We start from the raw sequence: 25,869 nt of genomic DNA on the forward strand, positions 1-25,869 counted from the left end.
AAAAACAGGACAAAATAATAACTAAATAATACTTATAATAATGTTAAAATATTACCACTCCCACTAGTCATCACTATTCTTTTGATTCAGAAAAGGTTAAACTTTTTTTTTATGCTGCCGTATAGTTTAATCTATAGATATAGATCGTCTTAATGTCACAGTAATGTAAACCAGATGGCAGCCTATTTCCTGCAAATATTATTGTGGGCTGTGGGAGTAGAAAAAACGAAAGCATGGATATTTTTTAAAGTAATGTGCCACTGAATGTATTATTTCTGAAGAACAGACACATTAAAATATGATTTGCTTAAGGTATTTGGGGTTATTTATTTAAAAAAAAGTAGCCGGAAGTCGTATTTCCGTGACAGTAGCTAGCTTGATGCTACGGTCCGGAAAAGCAGCGAGTTGCAGCGAAACGCGTTGACTGTACAGTGTGGAGGAGAGGAGGAACGAGGATGATGGGAGCGAATCGTATTCCACTCAAGTGACCCATATCTTACAGTAGACCCAGATATTATTTAACCTACTTCTTGTTCTCGAGGATTTTTCTCCGTCAAGATGTCGGCGTCAGCGATATTTATCCTGGACCTAAAGGGAAAGGTAAGTTTGTGGCGACTTGTTGGTGAGGAAGTTGACATTATCAACGCAGCACCTGCCTCAAGATAGACAGTTTGCCAAAAAAAGGGGGGGGGGGGAGTCGCACAGGATATTTTCATTTTTATTGGTTTAATCTGCAGCTGTACATCACATGCCGCATACACTTTTATTTGTCGAAAACTCTTTGCTAATTTAACTCTGAACCACCCGTACAGAGCAGACAGGAAGAGAAGCTCAACTTGCCAAACTCGTTTCACCAATGTTCAGTATACACAGAGGGCTTGTTCTTGTGCAGCGATGCAGCCTTTATTGTACGTGATGTGTCCTATTTCGAGGTCTAAAACTTTATCTTGGGTAGCCCTTACACGCCATCCAATAAACAGTACAGTGGTTGGTTTAAAATAATGGGGAAATGTGTGTGGACATGAGGATGACATACATTAGAAATGCATCTTAAGAGACAAACTCAAGTGAAATGCTTGAAGGTTATGTGATCTCAAGGTGAAAATGTCATTTATTCCTAAATTTGTACTCATCAGTTAGATGATTACAAAAAATCTGCAGTCCTAAAGGTAATAATTTGTCACTTTTATGTATTTCATTAATACTTATTTGATATATAATTATTACATAACCTTAATCAGTCCAATCTAATAATTTCAACCATAAATGTCATAAAAAGCAACTACCCACAGCAAAATGTTACGTTTTTAGTTGATCTAGTTTGTTTGGGTAGCTTACAAACCCATCACTGTTTTGTTTTGCTCTCGTAAAAGCCTGAGAAAACCAGCTAACGTTCACATTAGGAGACAAGTCTCAAGTTTATTTATTATTTTTGCAAAAAATATACTTATTTTTATGTTGATCATCTTACCACAATACTGAACCACCTGATTGAATTGTTTCAGTTCTAACATACGTGTAAGTTTAGTTAGGCAAAACAAGTAACAAGTTACCGTTAACCACAATGCTAGCCTTGGTCTACCACCTGACCAAACTATTTTAGTGATTAAAATGACAGAGTGTGGTAAATTTTGACCCCATTATGTTATATAGACTTCCTATTGTGTTTATTGTAAATATACTCTCTCCTTTATCTATGACAGCTATTCTAAAATGGTTTAATGTAATTATAGTTTTACAGTGATTTTTCTGCAAGAGGGTTGGAGTTAGTTTCAGGGCTCCTGCTACTCTAGACCTAATAGCTGTGCTCCACTGTAAAACATTAAAATGTGGTGATTAAAGTGGAAAGTAATGATAAAATAATTTTAAAAAAGCAATATTGCTAAAAATGGTTAAACTAATGCATAAATATATATATTTGTTTCTTGGGTCTATGGATGACCCTGGAAAAGACCTTTCCATTATCCGTGCCCCACCGGCAGCCCATTTCCTGGAAAAACACTATGAAAAGCTGTACACGTTCACAGTGGGAAACATTTTTAGGATTATAAATATCACAGTGTTACATATAAATATACAGCTGGAATTATAAATGACCCCAATCACTCATTAAAAGGATAATACTATCTTCACCATGTATTTTCTCTAACCTTAACTTATGTTTAGGACAATGAAACAGTGTTTGTGGAAATGATACTGAAAGTCACGAGGATCATGAATGAGGCAGTACTTGCTGTTTTCATTAATTGTTCATTAAAGTATTTCTACAATTTCTTACTACTTCATATGACTCTATAAGCTTGTAGAGTTAATTTATGTGGGGCCAAAAAAAGAATTGCTGAAGAAGCCTTATATGCTTGACAACATTACCCATTAAGGAGAAGGATCAGTCCCGTTGTAGCCTGGATGTCTTATTGTACAGATTAAAGGTTTTCTCTTTCCCTCTCTTGCGATCTATCCATCTATCTCTGCCCTGAGGCAAATCAGTAGTATCTCTTTGCCTTCAGTCTTCACCCTCTCTCTGCCCTGACTAGATGAGGTCCTCTGTTGTAGCAGAAAATTGTGAAACAAATCTGAGATGGAAAAAAGCACGAGAACAGTCCCAGCAACGCTGTAGATAAAAAAAAAAATAAAATATTAAAGGTTGTAGTCATTAACCCAAAGCAGTTATGGATAGATAGGTAACCTGCTTAACTATACACATCCATAGACCTTTTGAACTATTGCTACTGCAGAAGTCTGTAGCATTTTTGTGTTTTCAAGTGTGCCAACCCACCCCAAGCCCTTAGTGCCTGGTCATGGGCGCTAGACTGCACTTGCTGTGTAGACCTAAATGTCAGGCTATTGAAATCAGCATGGCATCATTTGTTCTCTGCGATTCCCAATAGAATTTTTAATGAGCAAACATGCTCAAGCTGACTTTTTGGGTTGTAATGAGTAATGGCAGATTCCAATAGCTGGAGGCTAACATCTTCAGACATATAGTATATTTGCTCAAGGGGCTACAGCTCTTAGTTTTTGTAATATATATTTAATTATGTTGGACAATGCACATTCATCAACATCATAATGGTAGTGTGCAAAACCTTTCTAGAAGACTGACTCATTTTGATTAGCTTTTTGTTAATTTAATTGTGTCCACCATGAATCCCTATTTAATTATTTTCATACTGGTTGATTTATCCATCTTTCTATCCATCTGTCCATCCATCCATAGATCACATCCTCTATGACACTCACCCACCAAGAGTAATGATTTTGGGGAAGGTTACACCCTGCACACCTTGGATACCGGTCTTTTGCAGAAATAACAAAGAGAAACAGACAACCATTCACACTCACTTTCACACCTATTGCCAATTTAGAATTGCCTGTTAACCTAACCCATGCATGTCTTAGGACCACGGGAGGAATCCAGAGTACCCAGAAATAGCCTATGCAAGCACAGGGAAAATATGCAGGCAGAAAAGACTACTGGAGGGATCGCCTTCAGATTGTTTTAGATACATTCCTGGACCCTAGAGGATGAATGTGCATGACTTCGGTAATACACATTTTGCTAACAGTGTAACAGTTTGTGGACTGACTTACAGCTAGATCAAATTTGTAATTTAGTCACTTATTTAGATGCAAAACAAATCACATTCTCATCATCATCAGCTTGTGTTTGGTATCATATTAGCATGCACACTAAACTGTGATTAATATAGTAAACATTGTATCAGCTAAGCAGAAGTGCAATGCGGGTTTGATAGAGCTGCCACTATGTCTGTAGACTTAGTCTTATTGGACAAAGAGTGCTGCAGCTGCAACGAGCCCCCTTCTCGAGGCCCTTTGAGTATTAACAATATTTAATGGTTGCAGTTGATGGACCAACTCAGTGGTGTCTTTTTGTATTTTTCAGTGGTTTATTATTTCAGCTACAAGTCATGTAATGTTAACTATTAGCAGCTTTGAAATGTCATTCAACATTTTCTACATAGAAATTTATTTTAGTACAGGAATTCATCTCATAGTCAGATTGAACTTAGTGGGCTTAGTGTAATTTACAAGAGTGTTGATGGGTGACACAAACTGACATTAGGTTCTTGTTTTTTTTGTTTTGTTCCTGTTTGCCTTCCGGTCATACGGCCCAGCGAGGGGTGTCTGTTGCCATGTTTCTTTAGAGGTTAGCAGTGAGTGCTTTCTATTGATTTCAAACATTGAAAACAGTCATTGATTGGCTTGTGTGACCCAGTAACAAACTCCCATCAAATCCCCATGGCGATTTTCCCCGGCTGATTATGTTTTATTTTATTTATTTATTTTTTTAAGACCACTGATGGTTTTAATATATAATACTTTGTTGTGCTGGTAAAATCCAATTATAACACCAAGAATTGCCTTTTGTCTTGTAGATTAAACAAAGAATGGATCAGCACATGTAATTCAGTTTATAATAGGGCTAATTGGCTGTATTTTATACTTCAATTTTTATATTATGCTTCCATTGTTCTTATTTCCTTTTTTGTTTTTTCCTTTTGTTCCCACTGAACAAAAAAACATTTCTTGGTTTTGAAATGATTTAGTTTTACATAAAGATTTTTAGCTCCCTGTCACAGTTGAATGCCATTTAAAACAATTAGATATAAAAAATATTTGTCATGCACGTTGATATTCCAGCAAAACTTCCCAAACTTTAAGCAGACACTACTCCGGGTTAACTTGAAAGGGATACATTCCCACTTGGTTGTAAAGAGACCTGGATTATTAAGTAGCTGTGCTTTGCTTTGGGGCATGAAATATGCTAACTGATTGCACAAGGTTTTCTGTCTCTGCTGAAAACAGTGCAGCACTGCTTGTTTTTCTGGAAATTTGAGTTTAACTGACACACGTTTGAACCAGAGTGGCACGGCAGTGATATGTTGACACTTCTGTTTCCTAAAGGTGATATAAAAGTTTTTACAAGTCATGCTTATGATTGGCACCGTTATTGTTACCACAGACTATGGAGATACAAGTTATTTTCAGAATCATCATAATTGGATGATGTGAAATGTCTCTCAGATGCAATTTTGGTGGGTTTTCTTTTGTGTTGTTTGGTGGACATCAATGCACTAAAAGAGAGAATTACACAGAGGAGAATCGGTGGATAAAGCAGTCAATAAGAAACTCGTCACAGCTCATCACAGTAAATGAAAAGAGTGATAAACTTTCTTGGTCTTCAATTGATTTACTTTCTCAAATAGAAATTAACTTCAGCCAACTTGTCAAGTATGTGCACTTGTTGTCTATGGCCAGCGATGTTAGTGGCCTTTTCTTTGCGGTCCACATGTTTTATATGCTATTGTAAGGCTTGTAAGTGCAATAGGAGGCAAGTGTTATAGTGTTATATATTTGGGTGGTTTATATTTTATTACAGGCACATATTTCAAATGGATTGATGGTTATTATAATTGTTATCAGTGAATTTGTTAATAGTCATTTAGACAATTTTAATTCTCTTTTTTTCAATTAGAAATTGATACTGTTATATCCAGTCATTTAAAACAAAGAAAATAAGTGAATCATCAAATCAGAAATGCTTGACTCAGCAAATGTCTGTATCTTCTTTTGGAAAATCACTGTTGACTAAGTAATTATTCCCCTTTTTGATGCAGTAACCAGAAATGATTATGACCACCACATAGGTAAACCTGCTGTTGAGTCTAGTCTGGAATATATGTTTGCTGGTGTTCTTTCCATCTAGGTGTGATTTTAAAACTGGCAATTCAAAGGACACTCTTCCATGGGCTTTCAATATTGGAGCTCTTTTTTGATATAGACTTGCTTATAGCTCACTCTCTGTCTGGTCACCTCTGAACTGTTGCCTGTGTGTGTTCTCCTCTCATAGAATCTGATCAGTGGCCTGTTCATATCCTTCTTCTCCCCCAGATTACTTTACTTTGCTGGAATGTCCTTTTTTTTATTTCTTATTTCCTTCTGTCTTTGTTGCATCTGCCCCTTTGTGACCTTTGTGCAACACAGGCTCCTCCATTAAAGAAGATGGGAAGCTTTTTGTGTGTGTGCGTGTGTGTGTGTGCGTGCATGTGTGTATGCTTGCCATCTAGATCCCTGAAGCGTAGAAGCTTTGATCTCTTTCTTCACTTCACCGTGTGCGTCCGGAGACTAGAAAGACTGCTGACTCATCTTGTTGTGTTTGTCTGTGTGTGTGTCTGTGTGCGTGTGTATGTATGTTTTCATTAAAATTAGGAGGTGTGGTGCTTTCTCTGGGCTAAATGAAGCAAGTCTTGTCATATCTGTGACTAGCATCGCATGCTGATTGGAGATGTTACAACATTCAGCCTCAAGTCTCAAGACAGACCTTGATACAATTACACCCCACCCCCCAGTGTGTAATATAGAACAGATCTGAAAAATGTTCTCAAACATAGTTTAAAACTGCATTTGTGTGACATGAACGTGCACACTTTTGTCATCATTTTAAATCCTTGACTTACACGAAGAGTTTCTGGGTCAACTTTTTCTTGGTTCAGTCACGTATTGTTCTTTTTCATGCTGTGTTTTATTTTCATTGTGTCCACAGTGGAGTTTTTTTTTTTTTTTTCACAAAGTAGACACTGTGTCTTTTGTAGACGTAGCAATTGGCTTATAAAGTCAACTAAAGCAAAGCCAATATATCAGGGTCTCTTGTGACAGTGGTCTGAAAAAAAACCCAGAATATGTGCAGTCATAACTTTTTTATTTTTTACTTTTAGAAGTACAATCACAGACATGTACTCACTTAACTAGATTAGTAGCTGTGGTGGGTGTGTAAGCTCACACCCGCCTTTTATTACAAACCGGTTCCAGCTCTTTTTCGGTGGTTGTTGAGTCACTGACAAAGAAGTGGATTCAGGGTTCACATATGTGTTTGCACATTTTCCAATTTGCAACTGTTTAAAAGTGTGTCTGTAACTGCTGGAAGTGCTATTAGTGTTGCGGGTATATAGTAACGAATAGAGTTGTCACAATACTAGAATTTCAAACTTGATACCGATACCCAGGAAAATACTCAATATTTGACCCCTTTCTTTTATAAAGGAGGAAGGAAAAATGACAAAAAAATGTTTTTTTGGTAAAGATTAGAACAATACAAATATAACATCAATCACAATGTTTTCGAGTTGTCTGGCATATAAAGTAATGTAACTGTAACGTGGTGCAACCCCTCCCCCAAAAAGGACAATAATATTTATAGGTGGTTTGAGGTAGTACTGTGGTTTGAGGTAGTACTGTGGTTCTCACGACTTTGCACTTTCCTTTACTGATCATCTGATGAAAAATGTATCCTCTTCCTCCTCACTTCAAGCCATATTTTCTAAACTGGGGCTCTAATACACAAAAAAGTGCTTAAATATGCCTATCTATTCCCGATATTATACCAATTGCTTATTATCAGTAGATAGGCTAAACAACAATAGCTGGTTACAAACTAACATTTTACTAGCTAATGTTAGGTTTGAGTGTCCTAAAAATCCCTCCGATAAACCATTTAATTTTTTCACTCTCGCATTTATTTGCTAAGAAACAGAGTCCAACAACATTAGATACAGTTCAACGAAAGTTTCACTAACACTAGGCTAATAGCAGCTAACAGTGCTATGAGCCTACAGCAGTGCTTACAGACAGAACTCTTCACTGACTCATCTCCTCTTATTTGACTCCTTTCACAAAGTTTTAAAGCCTCATCCAGAGTAAATGGACATGGACACTATTGTCAGCCTACACTTAATTCAGACAAATGACAGTCAGAGTTGTTTGTCCTATAGTGGCCACCATAGCCAGGATTATGCACTTGAATTGAGAGGGGTAATAAAACAGAACTTGGACATCTAGTGGAGAAATTTGCCACACTGTACCTTTTAACATTATCCGCTAGCCACAACCTCAATGATGACTTAAGAAACGGCTAATGTTGCTATCTGGTAATTGCAAATATATAAATGGTTAAAGGTATCAATGCTGTAGCAAATGGGTATCTAAACTGATAGTAATTCTTATTAGTTTATTATCACTTAGTATCTTAGTACTGTCTCTTTTGAGACATAAAATGAATGTTTATAAGGGAAAGCCTAAGAATTAATGAGAATTTATTTTAAATTTGGTTTTAAGATTTTTTTTTTGCCAATTGACAGCAAGGAGGAGAATATACCTTAAATGCCTAGTAGGCGTCGGGGACATTGCATGCCTTTGCTATCATTTCAAACCTGGAAATCTTCCGACCCTTTCTAAGGTCTGCTCTTATTCTTCTTTCAAGTTGAGAAGTTGGTCATTCATCATTCATGATCAGATACCCATCAGTCCATTAAAACTACAAAGGAGAGATTCAAGCTGGAAACACATTTTGCACATTTCCACAGAGGATGAAAAAAATATACAACCCCCATTCAGGAGGTTAGAAGGTTTTTTTGTCAGCTGCTGGCTTCTGTCGCTTCTTTAAACTTGAGTGCAGGTTCGGTATCTTAGCCAAAAGCTATAAATATTTAATGACAAAGTCCTCTATAATATCATCCTCCACCTCTGTATCTTGTGTGTCTTTATGTTACTCATCCAGGTTCTGGTTTGCCGTAACTACATGGGAAACATGGACATAAATGTGATCGACCAGTTCATGCCCATTCTGATGAAGAGAGAAGAAGACGCTGAGATGACGCCGCTGATCAGCCATGGCTCCGCACACTTCATGTGGATCAAACACAACAACCTTTACTGTATCCAAAGAGACTTTACTGCTGCGTGATGTGCTCTGTGGTGTCTGCTGAAATGAAGCCTTCACTGCAGACACTATAAATATCTATGGGAATTCTCCACTTTACCACAGTATAGTTTTCCATACTGGCTGACATTCCTGCTTTAGTTCTTCAAAGTGACAGCCCTCCCATCAACCATTTACAGCATGTAATACATATACCTTAATTGCATGTTTCCAGGACAGATCTATAAGAAGTCCTGTGTTTCAGGTTGCTTCTGGGCTTCTCCAGTTAAAAAATTAAACACAGATTCACTGTGATGTGTTATTCACTGTCTGCAATATTCCACACTCAGTCTTACTTACACATTATTAATTCAGGAACATATTCCAGTTGTTAGTAGTATTCCCAGTGCACTGCATTACACAGCTGAGCTCTTTTACCACCCTGTGGCCATGTTTTTAGTTGCTTGAAAGTCTCACACATTCTGTTAACTTTCAGTTATGCTGCATTCGTCTCATAATTACTCCCAGTAAAGGATAAAACATGCCTGCTTCATGTCTTCTAACAGATTTCAAAAAGCCTCGTTTGCCTCTTGTAGATAAAAAGTTGTTTCTTAACAGTCTTTTTTTCAGTGGTGGCAATCACTAAGAAGAATGCCAATGCTGCTCTCGTGTACTCCTTCCTTTATAAAATAGTACAGGTGAGTGTGGTGTTTACAGTTCATACTTTCTATTCCAAGGAAGGAAAAGTTGCATTTGCATTCTCACATCGTCTGATTTTCTGTGTAGGCAATACACTTGGTTTGATTCTATTGATGAAATGCACAAACAGTTCGTGTTTCTGCACCGACAGTCTTGGTTTTTTGTTTGGGTTTTGTTGTGTTTCTTGCAAATTACTTTGTGACATGTACGGTAAAACAACAATGGCACTCACAGAATACATCCCTCTCAAACTCCTACATTTATGAGAACATGACCTGGAGTGGTGCCACATTGTAATAGGCTCCTTCTTTGATCTCCACCTCTACCTTCCCAACACATTTCAGGAAATATGGCTTAGTTTCGCATAATTCTGCTAGCAGACGGCCAGATAAACAAACAGCTCTTGTCTCGCTAGAGGAATAAATGTAACCAGCTTATTGTATAAATTATTGGAATAGGTCTTAATAAGCTGCAGTATTAACCAGTTGACTATGAAGTGCAAGCGTATCTATTTGTTTTTCCCCTATACATATCTGTTCAGCACTGATATATGAAAAGATAATAATAAAACTCTTACTGTGGGATAGTAATAACATACAGTATGTGTGCACTCAATGTAAAAAGTACAGCTCAGCAGCTTGCATAGGATTTTTCACAGTAGCTGTTTGTATTTCTGTTTCTAGGTATTTAAGGAGTACTTTAAGGAGCTTGAGGAGGAGAGTATTCGCGACAACTTTGTGACGGTGTACGAACTGATGGACGAGGTGATGGACTTTGGGTTCCCTCAGACAACTGAGAGCAAGATCCTACAAGAGTAAGACAAATCTCACACAAGTTGAAACAGTCCACAAACCATTGTGCCACGTCTGCTTGTTCAAGTGTAAAAACACAATACCTCAGACTGGGAAGCATTTTAGATTCAAATAATAAGGCCGCATTTTATCGAAATATGCAAGCATAGACGGAAATACAGTAAATAAAAGCAAAAAATACTGTACAATTTTAATGAGCTTAAAAGTTAATATTTGGTATGACCACCTTTATTCTTCTACACAGCCTGAACTCTCTTAGGCAGCTTTCTTGTCATTTCTTTAGGTTGTTTTCGAGAATAGTTCTCACGCTAGGACTTTCAAAGCTCTTCTGTGGATGTTGGCTGCCTTTTGTTATGTACTCTGCCAAGATGATCTCACACTGCTTCAGTAATGTTAAGGTGTCTGGGGAGGCCAATCCATTACTGTGCGTGTGTGTGTGGTTTGTTTGTTTTTTTAATCCAGGTAATCTTTTACTGCATTGGCAGCGGGTTTGTCATCATTTTTATGCTGAAAATTAAGCTTCTGATGGCATTGCATGGCAAATTCTGACAAGCTGTCCAACACCACTGACTGAAATGCTGCCCCAAACCATGACAGGGGCTTCACTGTGTTTCACAGACAGCTGTAGACACAGTAGTCTCTCTTGTCCTCCTCTGTACATTCCGATAAAAATTTAAAGCAAGAATTTTACATCTGGATTTATACCTTCATTTGACCAGTTGTCACTGATTTTCAGCTCAGTACTTGAGTAATTTGGCATACATCGGCCTTTATTCCCTGTTTCGTTTCCTTAAAAATAGCTTCTTGGCAGCCACTCTTCCATTGAGGCTACAGTGAACAGTAGTAGTTCATCTCTCAGTTCCAGTTTCAGGTCTTTGCTGGATTTATTCAGATTTCCTAAGAACATGACTTCTGATCCTCTCTGCTGAAGATATTTTTATTTTATTTTTTTCCTGCCACTTGTTGTTTTGTCCTCCAACTGTCCAATTTCCTCACATTTTTAAGGTAATGCTGCATACCAGGTTTTTAGCACGTGGTTCTTTGGGAATCACCTTGTTGGTGCAAAGATACCATTTTATGCCTGTGAAACTGTTATCTTGAAACTGACATCTATGTCCACTGTGAGCGACCATCTTTGAACAGAGGCGGTGGTTTACGACACCAACTGTCTGCCATCTATAATCCAGTCTTGAGTTCCCTCCCCAGACGCCTTAACGCCCACTCACATCCTGGGCCATCTGACCTCAGGAATTCACATGACAAGGTGGGGCCAGGTTTCACAATGAGCTTACCCGAAACCCTGGCTGATTAGGTCCCACACCCGCTTTCACACCTTGGCGCATGTGATTAGAGGATCACCAGGGGGTCCTTTGTCCCTCCTTGGGGGGAAACTCCCACTGGGTTTAAATCTGGGACTCTCGGCCATTTGACCTTAGAACTGAAGAAGCTTCTCGGATGAGAGGTGAAACGTCTTCAAGCAACTTAAAGAAGTCCAGACGCTTTTCTTTGCAAATTCCTTTGACTACGATGACCTGGATGACTGAGAACCTTCACAGACATGCTCACACTATTGTGAACGTTTTAGCTAACCATGCTTGTGCCTATTCCATTAAAAGAAAAAAGGAAAAAAAGACATATCATGAATGGCCAAACGCTACAGTAATAAAACTGTGATACTTTACTTTTCTCATTGCAACACCATCAAACTCTGTCTTTTGATATTTTCTCAGAGAGACACCCAGTGACAAAAATTACACTCTGTGCGGTGCAAGTAAAAGAGGGCTTGTAGAAATTGCTTTGGTGATTTTATATTGGACAAACCGTGAAACAGCATGGCATTTAAAATGAACACTAATCAGGCTGATGAGGTGAAAGTTACAAACTCTCAAAGGCCGTAATTGCTGCGTTCCTGTCTGGTTTTAATGTAACCACATTTACTCAAGTGGTACCTGTATCATCCATCAGGGAACAAAACAGGAGTTTTTCAGCGAGGTAACAGCTTCATATTTCATGGTGCAAGTTAGCGGGAGAGAGGGAATGAGAGCAAATGATGATTCTGTTTGAAGTGCTCTCGGCCATTTTTTTTCTTCTCATTCAACTGAGCACAACTGGTGACTAAAACTGTAATGAATGGCTCAGCTTTATTCACTGAGTGAAATGAAGTGAAGCCACTGCTATTCTTTGGACCACTCGTGCTTTGTGTTTGAGCTGTACACAGGGTTGTTTTGCTTTTACCCTCCTCATGGCTCCACAGAGAGACTTTTGTATCCAGGAGAAGGATCAACATTCACTCTGAAGCCCGCAGCACCACAGGCACATAGGCTTATCGCTTAGTGTGTACATTTTATTTGATTATTTTATTTTGTTGTGAATATATTGTGCACGCAATTTCTTTGTCTTCTTTTTTTTGTTATTGCTATTAGCTGCTGCTGTAACAATTCGTCACCATCTTTATTTACAGGGTGCTTTATCAGAAACTTTCACATTTGCATAGTGTATTGTTTACCTTTTTCATGTTTTATGTGTAGTAATACATGATTGATGTTTAATTTAATGTGTTTTTTTTCACAGAGGTTTGGCTTTGGTTATGTGTGTGTGTGCGCGCATCTGAGTGTCTGAGTTTCTGAGCGTCTGAGTACTGCTGATAATTACCAGGCTCCTGTTGGCACTCATACACAATGACACCATCAGCTGGGCACACTCAAGACACTCAGACAGAAATCCCTGCTCTTCTCTTCCCCAAGGAGCCACACAATTGTTGTTTCTCACACACTCTCTCTTTCTCTCTCTCTCTGACACACACACACACACACACGTTCTGTCTCTCTGTCTGCAGGCTACTACAGTTCTCTGACCTTTCCATGCCCCCAACCAGCACAGAAACACTGCTCTTCTCTTACATTTTAACACTATCTACCTGGCGAGAGTATAACTGTGTGTCTGTGTGGGTGGATGCAAGTGTGACTGGAGGGTTGCGTATGCACGTGAGCGAGTTCATGTGTGCACATACGTAGAAATCTTCATCGGCGCGTAGGCGTGTCTGTGTGTATGCGTGTGTTTCCTTTGACTGCTATTGTTATGCTAATCCATCAGTTTGCTGCCAAATCAGCTTCCAGACCCTTTCATTAGCATTTCTGAGGAGAATCAGGGCAAAACAGAACAAACAGCAAAGCAGCAAAACAATCCGGCGTCAACCCCAAACCCACTTGTCGCCACCTTTCATCTCTCAGCACTTACAGACTTTCCTACATGTCAGCATGCATTCAAGACCCGCTAGGTTGGAGGAACTAGGGCAGAAAACACAGAAAAATCTTCCGCCTCAATCCGTCAATCAATCCAAAACTTGTTTATTTGGCACTTTTTGTGGATGAGATTAGATAGAAAAATTTGATTTTAAGGGAAAGCAAGACTCTTTTTCTTTAGCAGGATTTCACACGATTAGAAATCACATGATCTTACAGTCAAGTATGTTTAGAACAAACGTAATTAAATAGTTTTATAATAAGAATAGTAAAACTGAGCGCAGAGAGCTGCCACCCAAATCCTTCAGTTTTGGAGGCTTCACAGCAAGTTTTGTTTATTTTTGTCCTTTTTTCGGTGTTGTCTGCTAAAAAAGGGAAATATTTTATATGGCATTTTGTGTAATAAAACAATACTAAATTTAAGCAATATTGTCTCCTTGATGCTATGAAAAAAGTGTTTATTGCAGGTTTGAAGAACATCTTTTTAAAAAGTTATATATATATATATAAAAAATTGGAGTAAATTTTCTGGACAGTATTTTTATAGGTTAGCCTTTAAAAGTAACACGTCTCCTTACAAGATTACTGCCATTAACATTAGTCTGTTACTTTACAGTGATACGTGGCAAAAGTCATGTGAGTAAGTAGTAGTTACATTGTAACACATTCTGCCCGGCGATTTGATGTACCTGCACTTACAGAGTATCGTACTGAAGTCACATTTCCTTTTAACTATTCATTGATGGTGTACATTCATACAGCTAACACCCACAGCCAATTTAAATTCACCAGTCAACCTAGCATGCATCTCTTTGGACTATGGTAGGAAGCTGAGCCAATCAGGAGATTAAAACCTGGAAGCGTTATTCTGTGGGGGGACAGCGCTAACTACCACACCACTATGCTGCCCAGTACTGTTTTGCGGATCAGTGGCTTAGATGGCACTAATAATACAGGTTACATTCAGTATATTCCTGAAAAGTACGAAAGGTGAAATGATAAAAATTGCATAGCTGCTTTAGATATTCTCATTTTCAGCAAATAGAGATTTTTGAGGTTTGGAAATGCACCTGGAGCATTCAGGTCATTGATATGTGGTTGTATCTAAGGAAAGCTTGAAGGCCCGAATGGGAGAATGAAAAGATGAGAGACGGCTAAACGGAGGAGGAGACAAAGTGTCAGAGTAATGAACTCAGAGGATGGAGATAAGCGACTGCTTCAGAGAGTGCACTTTGGATCACTGTCAGTCTGTCTTTTTTGTGCCAATGTCAAAGAAACTGATAAAATTCAATTTAAGCTGATACTTTTTTGAAGTACGATGAATAATTTAAATTTCTCCTGCCAAGTACCAGCATTTAATCATTGTGAATAATATTATACTCAGACACTAACACATATCTAAATACTTACAATACAAAAATGATTAATAACCCTTAAACTGGAATAACTGTTTACACTTCATATTCTGGGGGGAAATGATTGGGAGGCAGAAATATCCAGACAGCTCTGCAGTGGAAATGAGGCCACTGAGAAGTAAACAGTGATGGGGGGCAGGTGTTTGGGTAAAAGAGGCCTGGTCACATGATGTTTATCATAGTGCAGCTCCCTCTTATTCTCATGACAAGTCATTATACATCCCTGGAGTCGAAGAGGACCGGTGAAACAAAGCTTTACAGCTTGGTTAGAAGAGATGAGGTAATGCAGTGCTCTGTTCTCAGGTCTGGATAGATAAGCCGATGGGATCTAGAGGCAGAATAGTTACATGTTAAAATGTATAATGAGTTTATTGATTTGTTCTTGCTACAGTTAATGCTAGACCTAATTTAGAACAGTATATGTACATTGTTGACATTTTTCAGAAGTTGCACCATTAAATATTTTTGTCATCAGCCTAGCACTTAAATTATCTAAATGTATGTGTTTAATGGGAAAGGAGCTTTCTGTATCGGTATATCCTGAATAATATCATCAAGTACCATAATTCTCTCATAGTATTGAGCATTTTTAGTGTTTAGTGTTTTAGCACATCGTTTTGGTTTCACATCTGAGGCTTTGATTAAGCTTGGCCAGTCTTAGTAAGCAGAGGGTGGCTCATTTCCGTAGACAAGATCTCTGTCTTAAGACTCTAATTTAACTTTCAGTACCAAAGAGCTGACTGATTATCTGCAGAATACAGCAGCAGCTAAATAGTTGGTTGGTTGCATTAAAACTAGAGCTGAAAACAGAGTATGTATATATAACTGAGCAGAAGCATGAATCCAACTTTAAAGGCTTTACTTCAGCCAGTAACTGATCATCTTTTGTCCATCAGAATTTTCCTAAATTGTGTCAATAAAAGGCATCTAACCTTCATTATCTCTGTCAGTGCATCCTAACACAGTTGCAAGATACAGAGAAGCCTCAACAAATCAAGAAAGCTGACAAACTTGCTTCAATATGCGTTACACGCTGCAGGTTCGGTTCCTTTGAATCAGCTGTGCCAGTCTTTCCTCATGACCCAGTAGAAACTCGATGCGTTGGTTCGTATTTACCCAGCCAATATGTCATTGTTTAGTCACACGTAAACAAATGCATGTATCGCATTATTATCCGTGGCTACAGCCCCAATTGATTTATGTAAATCTGTTTTCTAATTACGTTCATGAATAATCTTCCTACAGCACAAATACAAAGCTCCTTTAATTTATCCACGCTTGAGTAACTCATTTTTTTTAAAGTCGTAGGGTGCGATTAATGCAAAGTGTAGAAACGTTCTTCAAGAGAGATTTGGTTCATGTTGCTAGATAAACACGCTGTTTGTTGCCGTTTTCCATTTAGATATCTTTGAGTTAAGGATCTCGCTGTTGTTCTTAGGCCTCTGAGAAGCTGTCAGTCTTTAGAGGAGATGAGGAGATTAAATTATAATTTCAGCCTGCTGCAGTTTATCATGGTACTCCTCCAAAATTAGAAAGTGCTGCCTCTTTTCCAGACACCTTCATGAAGGCTGCGATCATTAGTTTTCAAACTAGCTTGATGAATGATGTTCAGGGTTTTCAGGTGTCCTACTCAGCAGGATTACAGACTGACTTTGAACACAGCTTGAGCTTCTCTCTGCCTTTGTCTCCTTCAGGTACATTACACAGCAGGGCCATAAATTAGAGGTCGGGGCACCGCGACCTCCTGCCACCGTCACCAATGCTGTGTCCTGGCGGTCAGAGGGCATCAAGTACAGAAAGAATGAAGTGTTTATGGATGTTATAGAGTCGGTAAATCTTCTGGTGAGTCAATATCACAACATCATAAAGAGCTGTACAGTAAGAATGTTCATTTCCAGCCATGTGGTGACCATGGTGTCATCAAAACAAAATTAATGTACATAATATGGCTCTTTTTCATTAGAATTTGTATATATTTTTTCACCATTGAATTCAGTTACAGGAAGTAAACTAAAATAATAGAAAACACATGACTCTCATTTTAATTTCACTATCAGTTCGTACATTGTTCAAACACCATTATCCGTTTTTTTAATCCATTGTCTAAAATCACTGGACTTTCTCAAGCGGTTCAAAATAGATGGCTTCCTTGAGGGTAAGTGGATGTGCGTTAGTGCTAAAATTATCTTTCCTTGAATTGAATCGCTGAGTAAATTGTCTCTGCATCAATAATCATCCATTCTGTTCCAGTGTAATATTTTCGTTGTGTTTTCATTGAATGACTCAGTTTATTTCTAAGGTTACTCAGTAAATCAAGCACACAAAATACATCAGGACAAGTCACTCACTATGTTTCTTGTGAGTGAGATGACTGTACAGCAATTTTAGTCAATTCATGGTCTAACTGCTGGATAAGAAAGAGTGTCAAATGCCCAACTGCTTTGTTTCAGTAAATACTTGGTGGAAAACACTTTTCTTAACTGAAAGTATGGAAATGTTAACATCCAAAATATCTTATCACATTGTAATTTCCCTTTCTTTACAGTTATTACATTTGTCTCCCCCAAGGGCTTAAATGGACAGTAATACCACGGTGTGCAAATGTGACGTTATCAGGCTTCATGACCCAATTAGAAGAACTTATATTTTTATTAAGGTCTAAGATTTCCTGCAGCAAAAGAAGAACACATTTGAATACGAGAACATGCTGCGTCTTCAAACGCACAAAAGAATCCGATCTTCTGTCATGTGCCTTGTGTTTGAGGCAACACCTCAAGGACAATCAAGTTACAGCTGCAGTTATGAGTCATGGAAACTAATTTGGTGGAGGTATTCAACCACTACACAAGGGTGTAAAAACCAGTAACCACTTCCTTCTCTGTGAACAGGGACTTTTTTAAGTTGTCAGAGTTTTATTTTTTTATTTAGCTTTGAGGTATTTTCTCCTTTATTGAACAGTGCAGTAGTAAGGAGTGGACTCACACCCAGGCTGCTGGGTTTTAGCCATGTGGTAAATGGTTGCCTCCTCACCCAGTGAGTGAAACTAGCACCCCCAATTTTTTTTTAAAGTCTTCCTCACCAGTGTTTTACTTACAGTTCTTACACTGCATGCTAAAAGACTTTCTGTTTTGTCCCTCAGACTGTGTGCATCAACTGAATGGTTAGGTTGATTGGTTTGTTGCTTTCTTCTTCTGAGAACTACATATCTGAAAAGTGTAATTCTTCAAATAAAGAATATTTATTTGGTTCGAGAAAAGATTATAATCATCACACTGAGCTTTCACACGTGCAAGGGGCAGATTTGACTGTGAAGCTTATGTATTCACAGAATCTAAACAAACTAATGTTAAAATGTATTTTTTTCTCTGTAGGTGAGTGCCAGTGGCAGTGTCCTGCGCAGTGAAATAGTGGGTAGCATCAAGCTCAAAGTGGTCCTGTCAGGGATGCCTGAACTTCGACTGGGCCTCAATGACAAAGTGCTGTTTGAGCTCACAGGCAGTAAGTAACAGTCACCCACAGCCATTTGTGTCACTAGAAGCCTTTATTACAGAGCTGAACACTCATGCAGGCAGCTGACAGAATGAAAAATGATCAGAATCCCTGTATATCTGTGGATTTATCTCAGTATTATACATTTAAAAACGACATCCAGCACACATAAGGGTTGTAACACTTGAAGTCAGTGAGGGGAATTTAAGTGGAGCTGGACCTGCATGTGTTTACAGTAACTTTTAAACATTAATATGCACTGATCAGGCATAACATTATGCACGCCTAATATTGTGTTGCTCCCCCTTTTGCTGCCAAAACAGCCCCTGAAGGTGTGCTGTGGGATCTGCCACCAAGATGTTAGCAACACATCCTTTAAGTCCTGTAAGCTGCAAGGTGGATCAGACTTGTTTTTCAATCACATCCCACAGATGCTTGACTGGAATGAGATCTGGGGAATTTGGAGGCCAAGTCAACACCTCAAACTTGCTGTTGTACTCCTTAAACCATTCCTGAACCATTTTAGCTTTGAGGCAGGGCGCGTTATCCTGCTTTCATCGATGCTCAAGAGTACTCTAAGACTTTTCTATTAGAATCAGCATCGACATTTGCAGTAATTTGAGCTACAGTAGTACACAGGCCAGCCTTCATTCCTCACATGCATCACTGAGCCTTGGCCGCCTATGTCCCTGTTGCTGGTCAACCACTGTTCCTTCCTTGGACCTCTTTGATAGATACTGACCACTGCAGACCAGTAACAGCCCACAAGAGCTGCAGTTTTGGAGATGCTCTAGACTTCACGATTTTGCCACAGTTTGTTAAATTTGCTCAAATCCTTACCATTGCCCATTTTTCCAGCTTTTTGTCCACATCAACTTTGGGGACAAAATGTTTACTTGCTCTTTAATATACCCCACCCACTAACAGGTGCCAGGATGAAGAGATAACCAGTTTTATTCACTTCACATGTCAGTAGTCATAATGTTATGCCTGATCGGTGTTGCAGTCTATTTTCTGTAACTGATGACATGAAAGTAAGCCTGTAAACGATCAGTAGGATGCTTTATTGCTTTTTGATACACTTTCTACTTTGTTTGTTGCTGGTTGAGCTTTTGGCTTTCACTCTCCCCTTGAACTCACCCTCACGCTTTAGCTCCTCTTTCTGCCTAAATCCCATGCATAACTCTCTTCCTACCTCTACCTCCCCCTCTCTGCCTACCAATTTTTCCACCGGTGTTTCCCACTGCTTTCTCGCCTACTCCTGCACATCCTCCTCCTCCTCCTCTTCCATCTCTTCTTCCTCCTCTGCTTTGCCTTCATTTCTTCCCCCCCTACTGTTCCCTAGTGAAGGGGAAAGGCTCCTTCACTGTCTAGCCTCTTTGCCTCTGCGTTAATCCTCACCCCGGGCTACAGCCCTGCAGATGAAAGGTGAGGGTCCGTGGCTATCCTATGCAGCCCACAATCCCCCTGCTGTGTGTAGGAGTCTGGGAAATAGCATATCCTCAGAAATAATGATCAGAAATAATGATCAAACAAACGCACTGACAGATGCAAAAACACACATACACACACACACACACACTCACTCAGGGTGAATGTTAAATATTAAAAAGTGTTTTGCACTCTCATCTCCTGCAGTTACATTTTACATATCATTTCCCAGTCATTTGGATTATCATAGTTGCTTGGTTTGTACTTTTTAGTCACAGCTTGATGCAGACAAAAAAAGACTGAGGAAGTATAAATCATTTAATGCTGCCCTCCGCTGGCAGAAGTCCAGAACTGTCACCACACGGAGCTGAAATAACCATAACACTCCCGTGTTATTTACTGACTGAAAGCAAGCAAAGAAATCATTTATATCCTTTGAATGTCTACAGCTGCTCACATATTCTCTAAGTAATTCAAAAGTCTCTCTCAGTGGCTTCATGGCTTTGTTTAAAGTCAGTGGAGTTTTAGGTTTTGAGACTGTGTGGATTGGGTAAAAATGACAGACATTTTCAAAGCAGCCCATATAATCATATTATGAGCTGCAGGCTACTTTGCATGCAACTAACAATTATGTTGTTGTCAGTTTGCACTCTTATCATTTCTTAGTTAATCAGTTTGTCCACAAAATGTCAAAGACTCGTAAAAATGCCCAAGGTGACAGCTTTTAATTACTTATGTTTATAACTGACAATCAAAAACAGGGAGGTATGTTGTTTACAATAATATACATCAAACATTAGAGTAACCAATCTTCACATTTAAGGCGATTAAATATTCCTTTGGCCACTCGAAGCACCATTAAGATGCTTTAGGCATTTACCAAATGTCACTATAACCTCTTTTTTTTCCCACTGTGTGACAGTGGACAGAAAAACAGATTAGGTTGCTCCTGTCTACTACTGTGCATTAAAGACATGCTGAGAGTGGCCGTAAAGGTGAACCACAGGGGACACTGCTTCATCTTGAATTCTCCTCTGGCATGTGCACTCACACCTGTCTCTTCTTTGGGCCCCGAGGTCCAGGAAATGACAGACAGTATCCTGAATGACCTTTCATTGCTTATCTTGATAACGCTGCATACAATTGTGTGTAAGTGTGTGTGTGTGTGTGTGTGTGTGTGTGTGTGTGTCTATGGTAGTGGCATAGAAGGACACAAACAGGAAGCGTTTGCTGCTTTTCTTGACCAGGAGTGTTGGGTTCTCCATGGCATCCGCCTTTCCCCACTTACACATTATAAAATGTCACACACAGACACACACAAAATCAATAGAGAAACAAGCACGGTACACAAATCTGCAAAACGGGCATGCATAAACACATGCACGTACACCAAGTCACGAGGGAGGACAGTGAAGAAGAATGCACAGAGAATACACAAATACGCACATCCACACACAGGCACGCACATTCCCTCTGACAGGCCTCAGTGCTGATCCCGGGGTTGCATTCTGAGCAGGTGAAGCAAGCTTTAGCTCCCTATTGAACGGGGGATTTAGCTGAAGGCTCACAGGCCCACAGTCATTACAGCAGTTTTTCACCACTCGGCACCCTCAATTAACCACGGCGGAGGTGAGCATCAGGCGTTCTCCAGCAGACATCGGATGCTGCCATGAAAGAGATTCCCCTTACAGTGTAACTGACTACTGCAACAGTGCAAGTGTGTTCACACTAGATAGCAGCTTTTGTTTAACTTTGAGTGTTTTTGTGCTGAGTCTATTCAGAGTTAGTTTTTTTTTAAATGGTTTTGCTTTTGTGAATTTAAAATTTTGGGGGGCAATTGGCTACATGAAAAAAGTAATCTGAATACATGGAGGCATTATTGTCACATTTGAAATACTAAAAAAATTGTTATAAACAGCTAAAACAGCAGTGCGTACAGTGCAGGTGTGACTATATCAGAAGTCATTCATATCGCTTGAACGCCTGCAGAAATCAGTGAGTTTCACTGGGGGGGATGATGGCAGCAGGTATTAAATACAAACTGTGTGTGCTTGTGTGTAGCAGCAAAACTAATTGTTTAGTGGGGGATAAGAAGAAGGCACTGGGAGCTGGTAACACACTGCTTTCAGTGTGTGTTTGTCTGAGAGAGAGATGGAGTGAATGTTTGTCAGTCATCATTACCTTGACCTTGATTTCCCCAAGGCTGTGTACAAAGCTCTCAATCTTTGTGTGTGTGTTTGTGTCAGGAGAGAAGAGCAAGACAGTGGAGCTGGAGGATGTGAAGTTTCATCAGTGTGTCCGTCTGTCACGCTTTGAGAACGACCGCACCATCTCTTTCATCCCCCCTGATGGCGAGAGCGAGCTCATGTCCTACCGCCTCAACACTACAGTGAGAACACATAAACATGTTTTTTTGGGGGGGGGTTTCATCAAAAGAGCACTTTCTTTTCACATTAGGTCACATGACATGACAACCCAAAAAGTGTCTTTATTTTATTGTTTTTTACTCTTTGATGTTCATTTTTGCTCATATTTTTTTATATATTTTTGTTGTATTAAGCTATCTACTTATAGCGAACCTTACTGTTCATAACTGATCTTCACAGTCATAGTTAATTGGTAAAGTTGTTAACATCCGATCTTTGTACACTTTAAAAGACTCACTTTTAAAAACAGCGTTACCCAGCTCTTTTTGGTCAGTTGCAGTACAGAAGTAAAACTTTCACTCCTTTAGTGTACTTGCATGGACAGTATCTGAGTCACAGACTGTATTTATAAAAAAATAGATGTAGCCTCCACGGTGTTACCCAAGGGGTTGAAGCCTTAAGCCTTGTTGGAGTTACCATTTTTTGTTAGCTTTGTTAGCAAGGTGCACCCATAAGACAGTATTGGTGCATTACATAGACAGATAAATAGTGATTATTGGTAAAGAAATATCAAACCACAAACTTCTTGTCAGTACAATTAGCAGCACATCAGCCCATGTTATTTGACATTTAATTTTGATAAAGATGCACTAAAAAGGACCAAGAATAAAAAAAAACAAAACTAGGTGATGTCATGCCTAGCTAGTGGCTAGGGGCACCTCTGTTGTCACTCACTCAAAATGTTTAAGTACTTCTGTTGGTCTTCAGCAGCTCAGCCAATAGTTTCTGCACAAACAAATACGGTTAGGAAACCTGGATAAAATATTTATTCCAGTTACTACGAGATAGCTTGATGAGCCTTTAAAACCAAGATAAACGCTTGTCTGGGTCTTTGAAAACCAGGATAAAATGATTGGATGTGTGAATGTTATTTACAGCCTTGTACAAGCACAGCCTCAGCACTGTTTGTCTTGTTATGATGTGTGCAGTGATGCACTCGATTGTGCGCTCGGTGCATTTCTGACCTTGTGTCCACTCTCTGAATCCCTCGCCGACCTCTGGATCTCTGACAGGTGAAGCCTCTCATATGGATTGAGAGCGTGATTGAGAAGTTCTCTCACAGCCGTGTGGAGATCAAGGTTAAGGTAACGATGAATAACACACAAATACATGAATGCACACACATAGAGTAAAATGCACCATATGCTTATCTGGCTTTAAAGTGCACTAGTCCGTTCACTAAAGCTTATCTATAATTTATGACACATTCAAGTGGATTGCTGTTTGCCATCTGTTTGTTCGCAGTGTGGTGATGCAATGCTGTTGCATAATTGCAAAGTCTTATTTGAATCTGGATGTGCATGCTCTTTTTGTTATAAAGATCTTTAATGACGCTTGAACTCTGTTCTCTGACACCATCTGCAGGCTAAAAGTCAGTTTAAGAGCCGCTCCACTGCCAACAACGTGTCCATTCTGGTGCCGGTGCCCAGTGATGCTGACTCACCCAAGTTCAAGACCAGCACAGGCAGCGCCAAGTGGGTGCCTGAGAAGAATGTGGTGCAGTGGAACATCAAATCTTTCCCTGTTAGTGTGGCCTGCAAACAAAATATATCATGTTGTCATTACTGATATTTTCTCACAGACACTCACAGGCAAAGCGCTTCTCAACAAGCAGCAATAAATAATAGATTAAATAAAATAGACTGAAAACGACAGACATTCTTTAACTGTTTCGGAAAAATGTTTTCCATTTCTTCTTGGGTGAAACGAGCATAAATGTCGAAAATCGACCTGTTCTGAAATATAAAATTGGCCAAATGCGCTCACAAAACATTGCACATCCAAAATGATCCTACTTATAATTAGATTTAAATTATAAGGATCTTTAAGATACTATTTAAGTTACAATATGTGTTGCAGTTTTACTCACATTTCTTTTTTAATGCTAAAGCAGGGGATTTATAGCTTAAGACACATTGTTGCTTTTTGCCTCATCTTAGTCTGTAACAACTTCTTCATTACACCAGTTTTTAAAAATGCTGTTTGTATCATCAGCTAATATAATCAGTTGTTTAAAAAAGGATATTAATTATATTTAGCTCAGCCAAGGAGGTTGTTTTGGGTTTCGTGTGTGCAAGTGTGTACAAGAGCTCAAAAAGTTTTGAATAAATTCAAATTTAACTTGGTAGGGGCGTAGAGTGGGGTCATGTTAACAGTCCATTAAAATTTGGCTCACATCCACCGAGGTGGTTAAGGTCAACTTCATGATTTATTCGTTGAAAATTAACAAAAAGCTTTAAAACTTAGAAAACACGACTCTTACAAGTGTGGTGTGTACTGTCAACATAAAGAAAGAACCAAGAATTTAAAATATCATGTTTCGTTTGACCTCTGACCTCTCCTTCAAAGTCAAAGTGATAATAATGCTATATAGAGTGATTTAAAACTATATTTCTTACTGTCATTGTTGCTACTGACAACATAATGCAGATAAGGATTCTATATGTAATGTTACTTTGGACCTGTGCAGCTTCTTCAAGGTCAATTAAGGTCAAACTTAATAAAATGTCTCTTATCTTTAAAACTATGTTTGTATTGGCCACATTTAGAGCATGATATAATAAGTTATAAGTTATTCATGTCCACTTATTTACAAATCAGTACCTATTATCCATTCCGTACTTCTACATAATGTTTATATACAAAATCCAATATTAGTCCCTTAAAAGTAAATACTGCCCAGAGAGTGAGCTGCCTTGACCGAGGTTTACGTTCTGAGAGTGCTTCCTGTTTATACTGTAATTCATATACTCTTGTCTATGTTAGACACGTGTGTCCATTTTTTAAACCGTACAGCAGATGGCGTAAATTCTGCTTTTGTTTTAAATGTAGTGGCTCAGCACCAACTATGGATCCACTATATAGATGGAGGTTTTTAAGCTCCCCTTTTCCCAAGTGATGCTTTGAAAGCAGAGCATCATCAGCTTGATGCACTTCTACATAATCCTGAAACAGAATATCTGTCAAAAATGAAGACGTGTTGTGACAAATATGAGACAGCAGCCATTTATCACTTTATCACCAACCTCCCTGAATACAAAACAATCTCCCTATTTCCCTATTTTCCACTTTGCTTTCAGTTTCAGTGCCAGTTTCTGCTCTGTTGGCTCCTCAAAGGGAAATTTAACTGACTTGAAGCTGAGGTTCGTTTATCTGTCAAGTCTTGATATCCCCTTTTGTAATTCATTACACATCTAATATGTCAGGGAGGGTTAGCAATTGCAGCTGTAAAGTTGACTAACTTGTGTGTGACTGTGCAGATAATGTTTTTTTTTCCATCACTCGCAACCTTTGTACCCTGTAAAATGACGTATTCTCTCCAATCTCGAGGTTTAGATTGAGGAAACAAACAGAACGCGGTTACAGAGAGCGCTCATCCACAGTCAACCAGCTCAACCAGCTCCACCCAACTACGCCTGACTCTGTTTTTATAAACACCAGAAATGTTTATGCAGCATTTATAAGTCAATTTGCCTTCAGCTATTTTATAAGCATGAATATATGTATCTTTTACATATTTATCATTTATTGGATATTTCTTATCAGCCTTAAGCGAGGGTAGAGCTGATAAGGTTTCCCATAGCAACCGTATAATGACAAGAAAAAATGTTTCATATTCAGTTCAACAATGAGTTTTTT

At 38.8% G+C, this 25,869-nt stretch overlaps 1 protein-coding gene across 1 annotated transcript in view; it reads left to right on the forward strand.

The window, feature by feature from the left end:
• The first annotated feature begins 375 nt into the window (after window positions 1-375).
• ap1m3 (adaptor related protein complex 1 subunit mu 3) overlaps window positions 376-25,869 on the forward strand; it is a 31,257-nt gene continuing 5,763 nt past the window's right edge. The window contains exons 1-9 of the mRNA XM_031760259.2: window positions 376-600; window positions 8,576-8,732; window positions 9,347-9,414; window positions 10,099-10,229; window positions 16,579-16,726; window positions 18,256-18,382; window positions 22,051-22,193; window positions 23,244-23,315; window positions 23,596-23,754. Coding sequence (XP_031616119.1) covers window positions 559-600; window positions 8,576-8,732; window positions 9,347-9,414; window positions 10,099-10,229; window positions 16,579-16,726; window positions 18,256-18,382; window positions 22,051-22,193; window positions 23,244-23,315; window positions 23,596-23,754 — 1,047 coding nt within the window. The 5' untranslated portion in view covers window positions 376-558. The remainder of the gene's footprint in view (window positions 601-8,575; window positions 8,733-9,346; window positions 9,415-10,098; window positions 10,230-16,578; window positions 16,727-18,255; window positions 18,383-22,050; window positions 22,194-23,243; window positions 23,316-23,595; window positions 23,755-25,869) is intronic.

This window comes from Oreochromis aureus, linkage group 17 (genome assembly GCF_013358895.1).
Source record: "Oreochromis aureus strain Israel breed Guangdong linkage group 17, ZZ_aureus, whole genome shotgun sequence".
Classification (NCBI taxonomy): domain Eukaryota; kingdom Metazoa; phylum Chordata; class Actinopteri; order Cichliformes; family Cichlidae; genus Oreochromis; species Oreochromis aureus.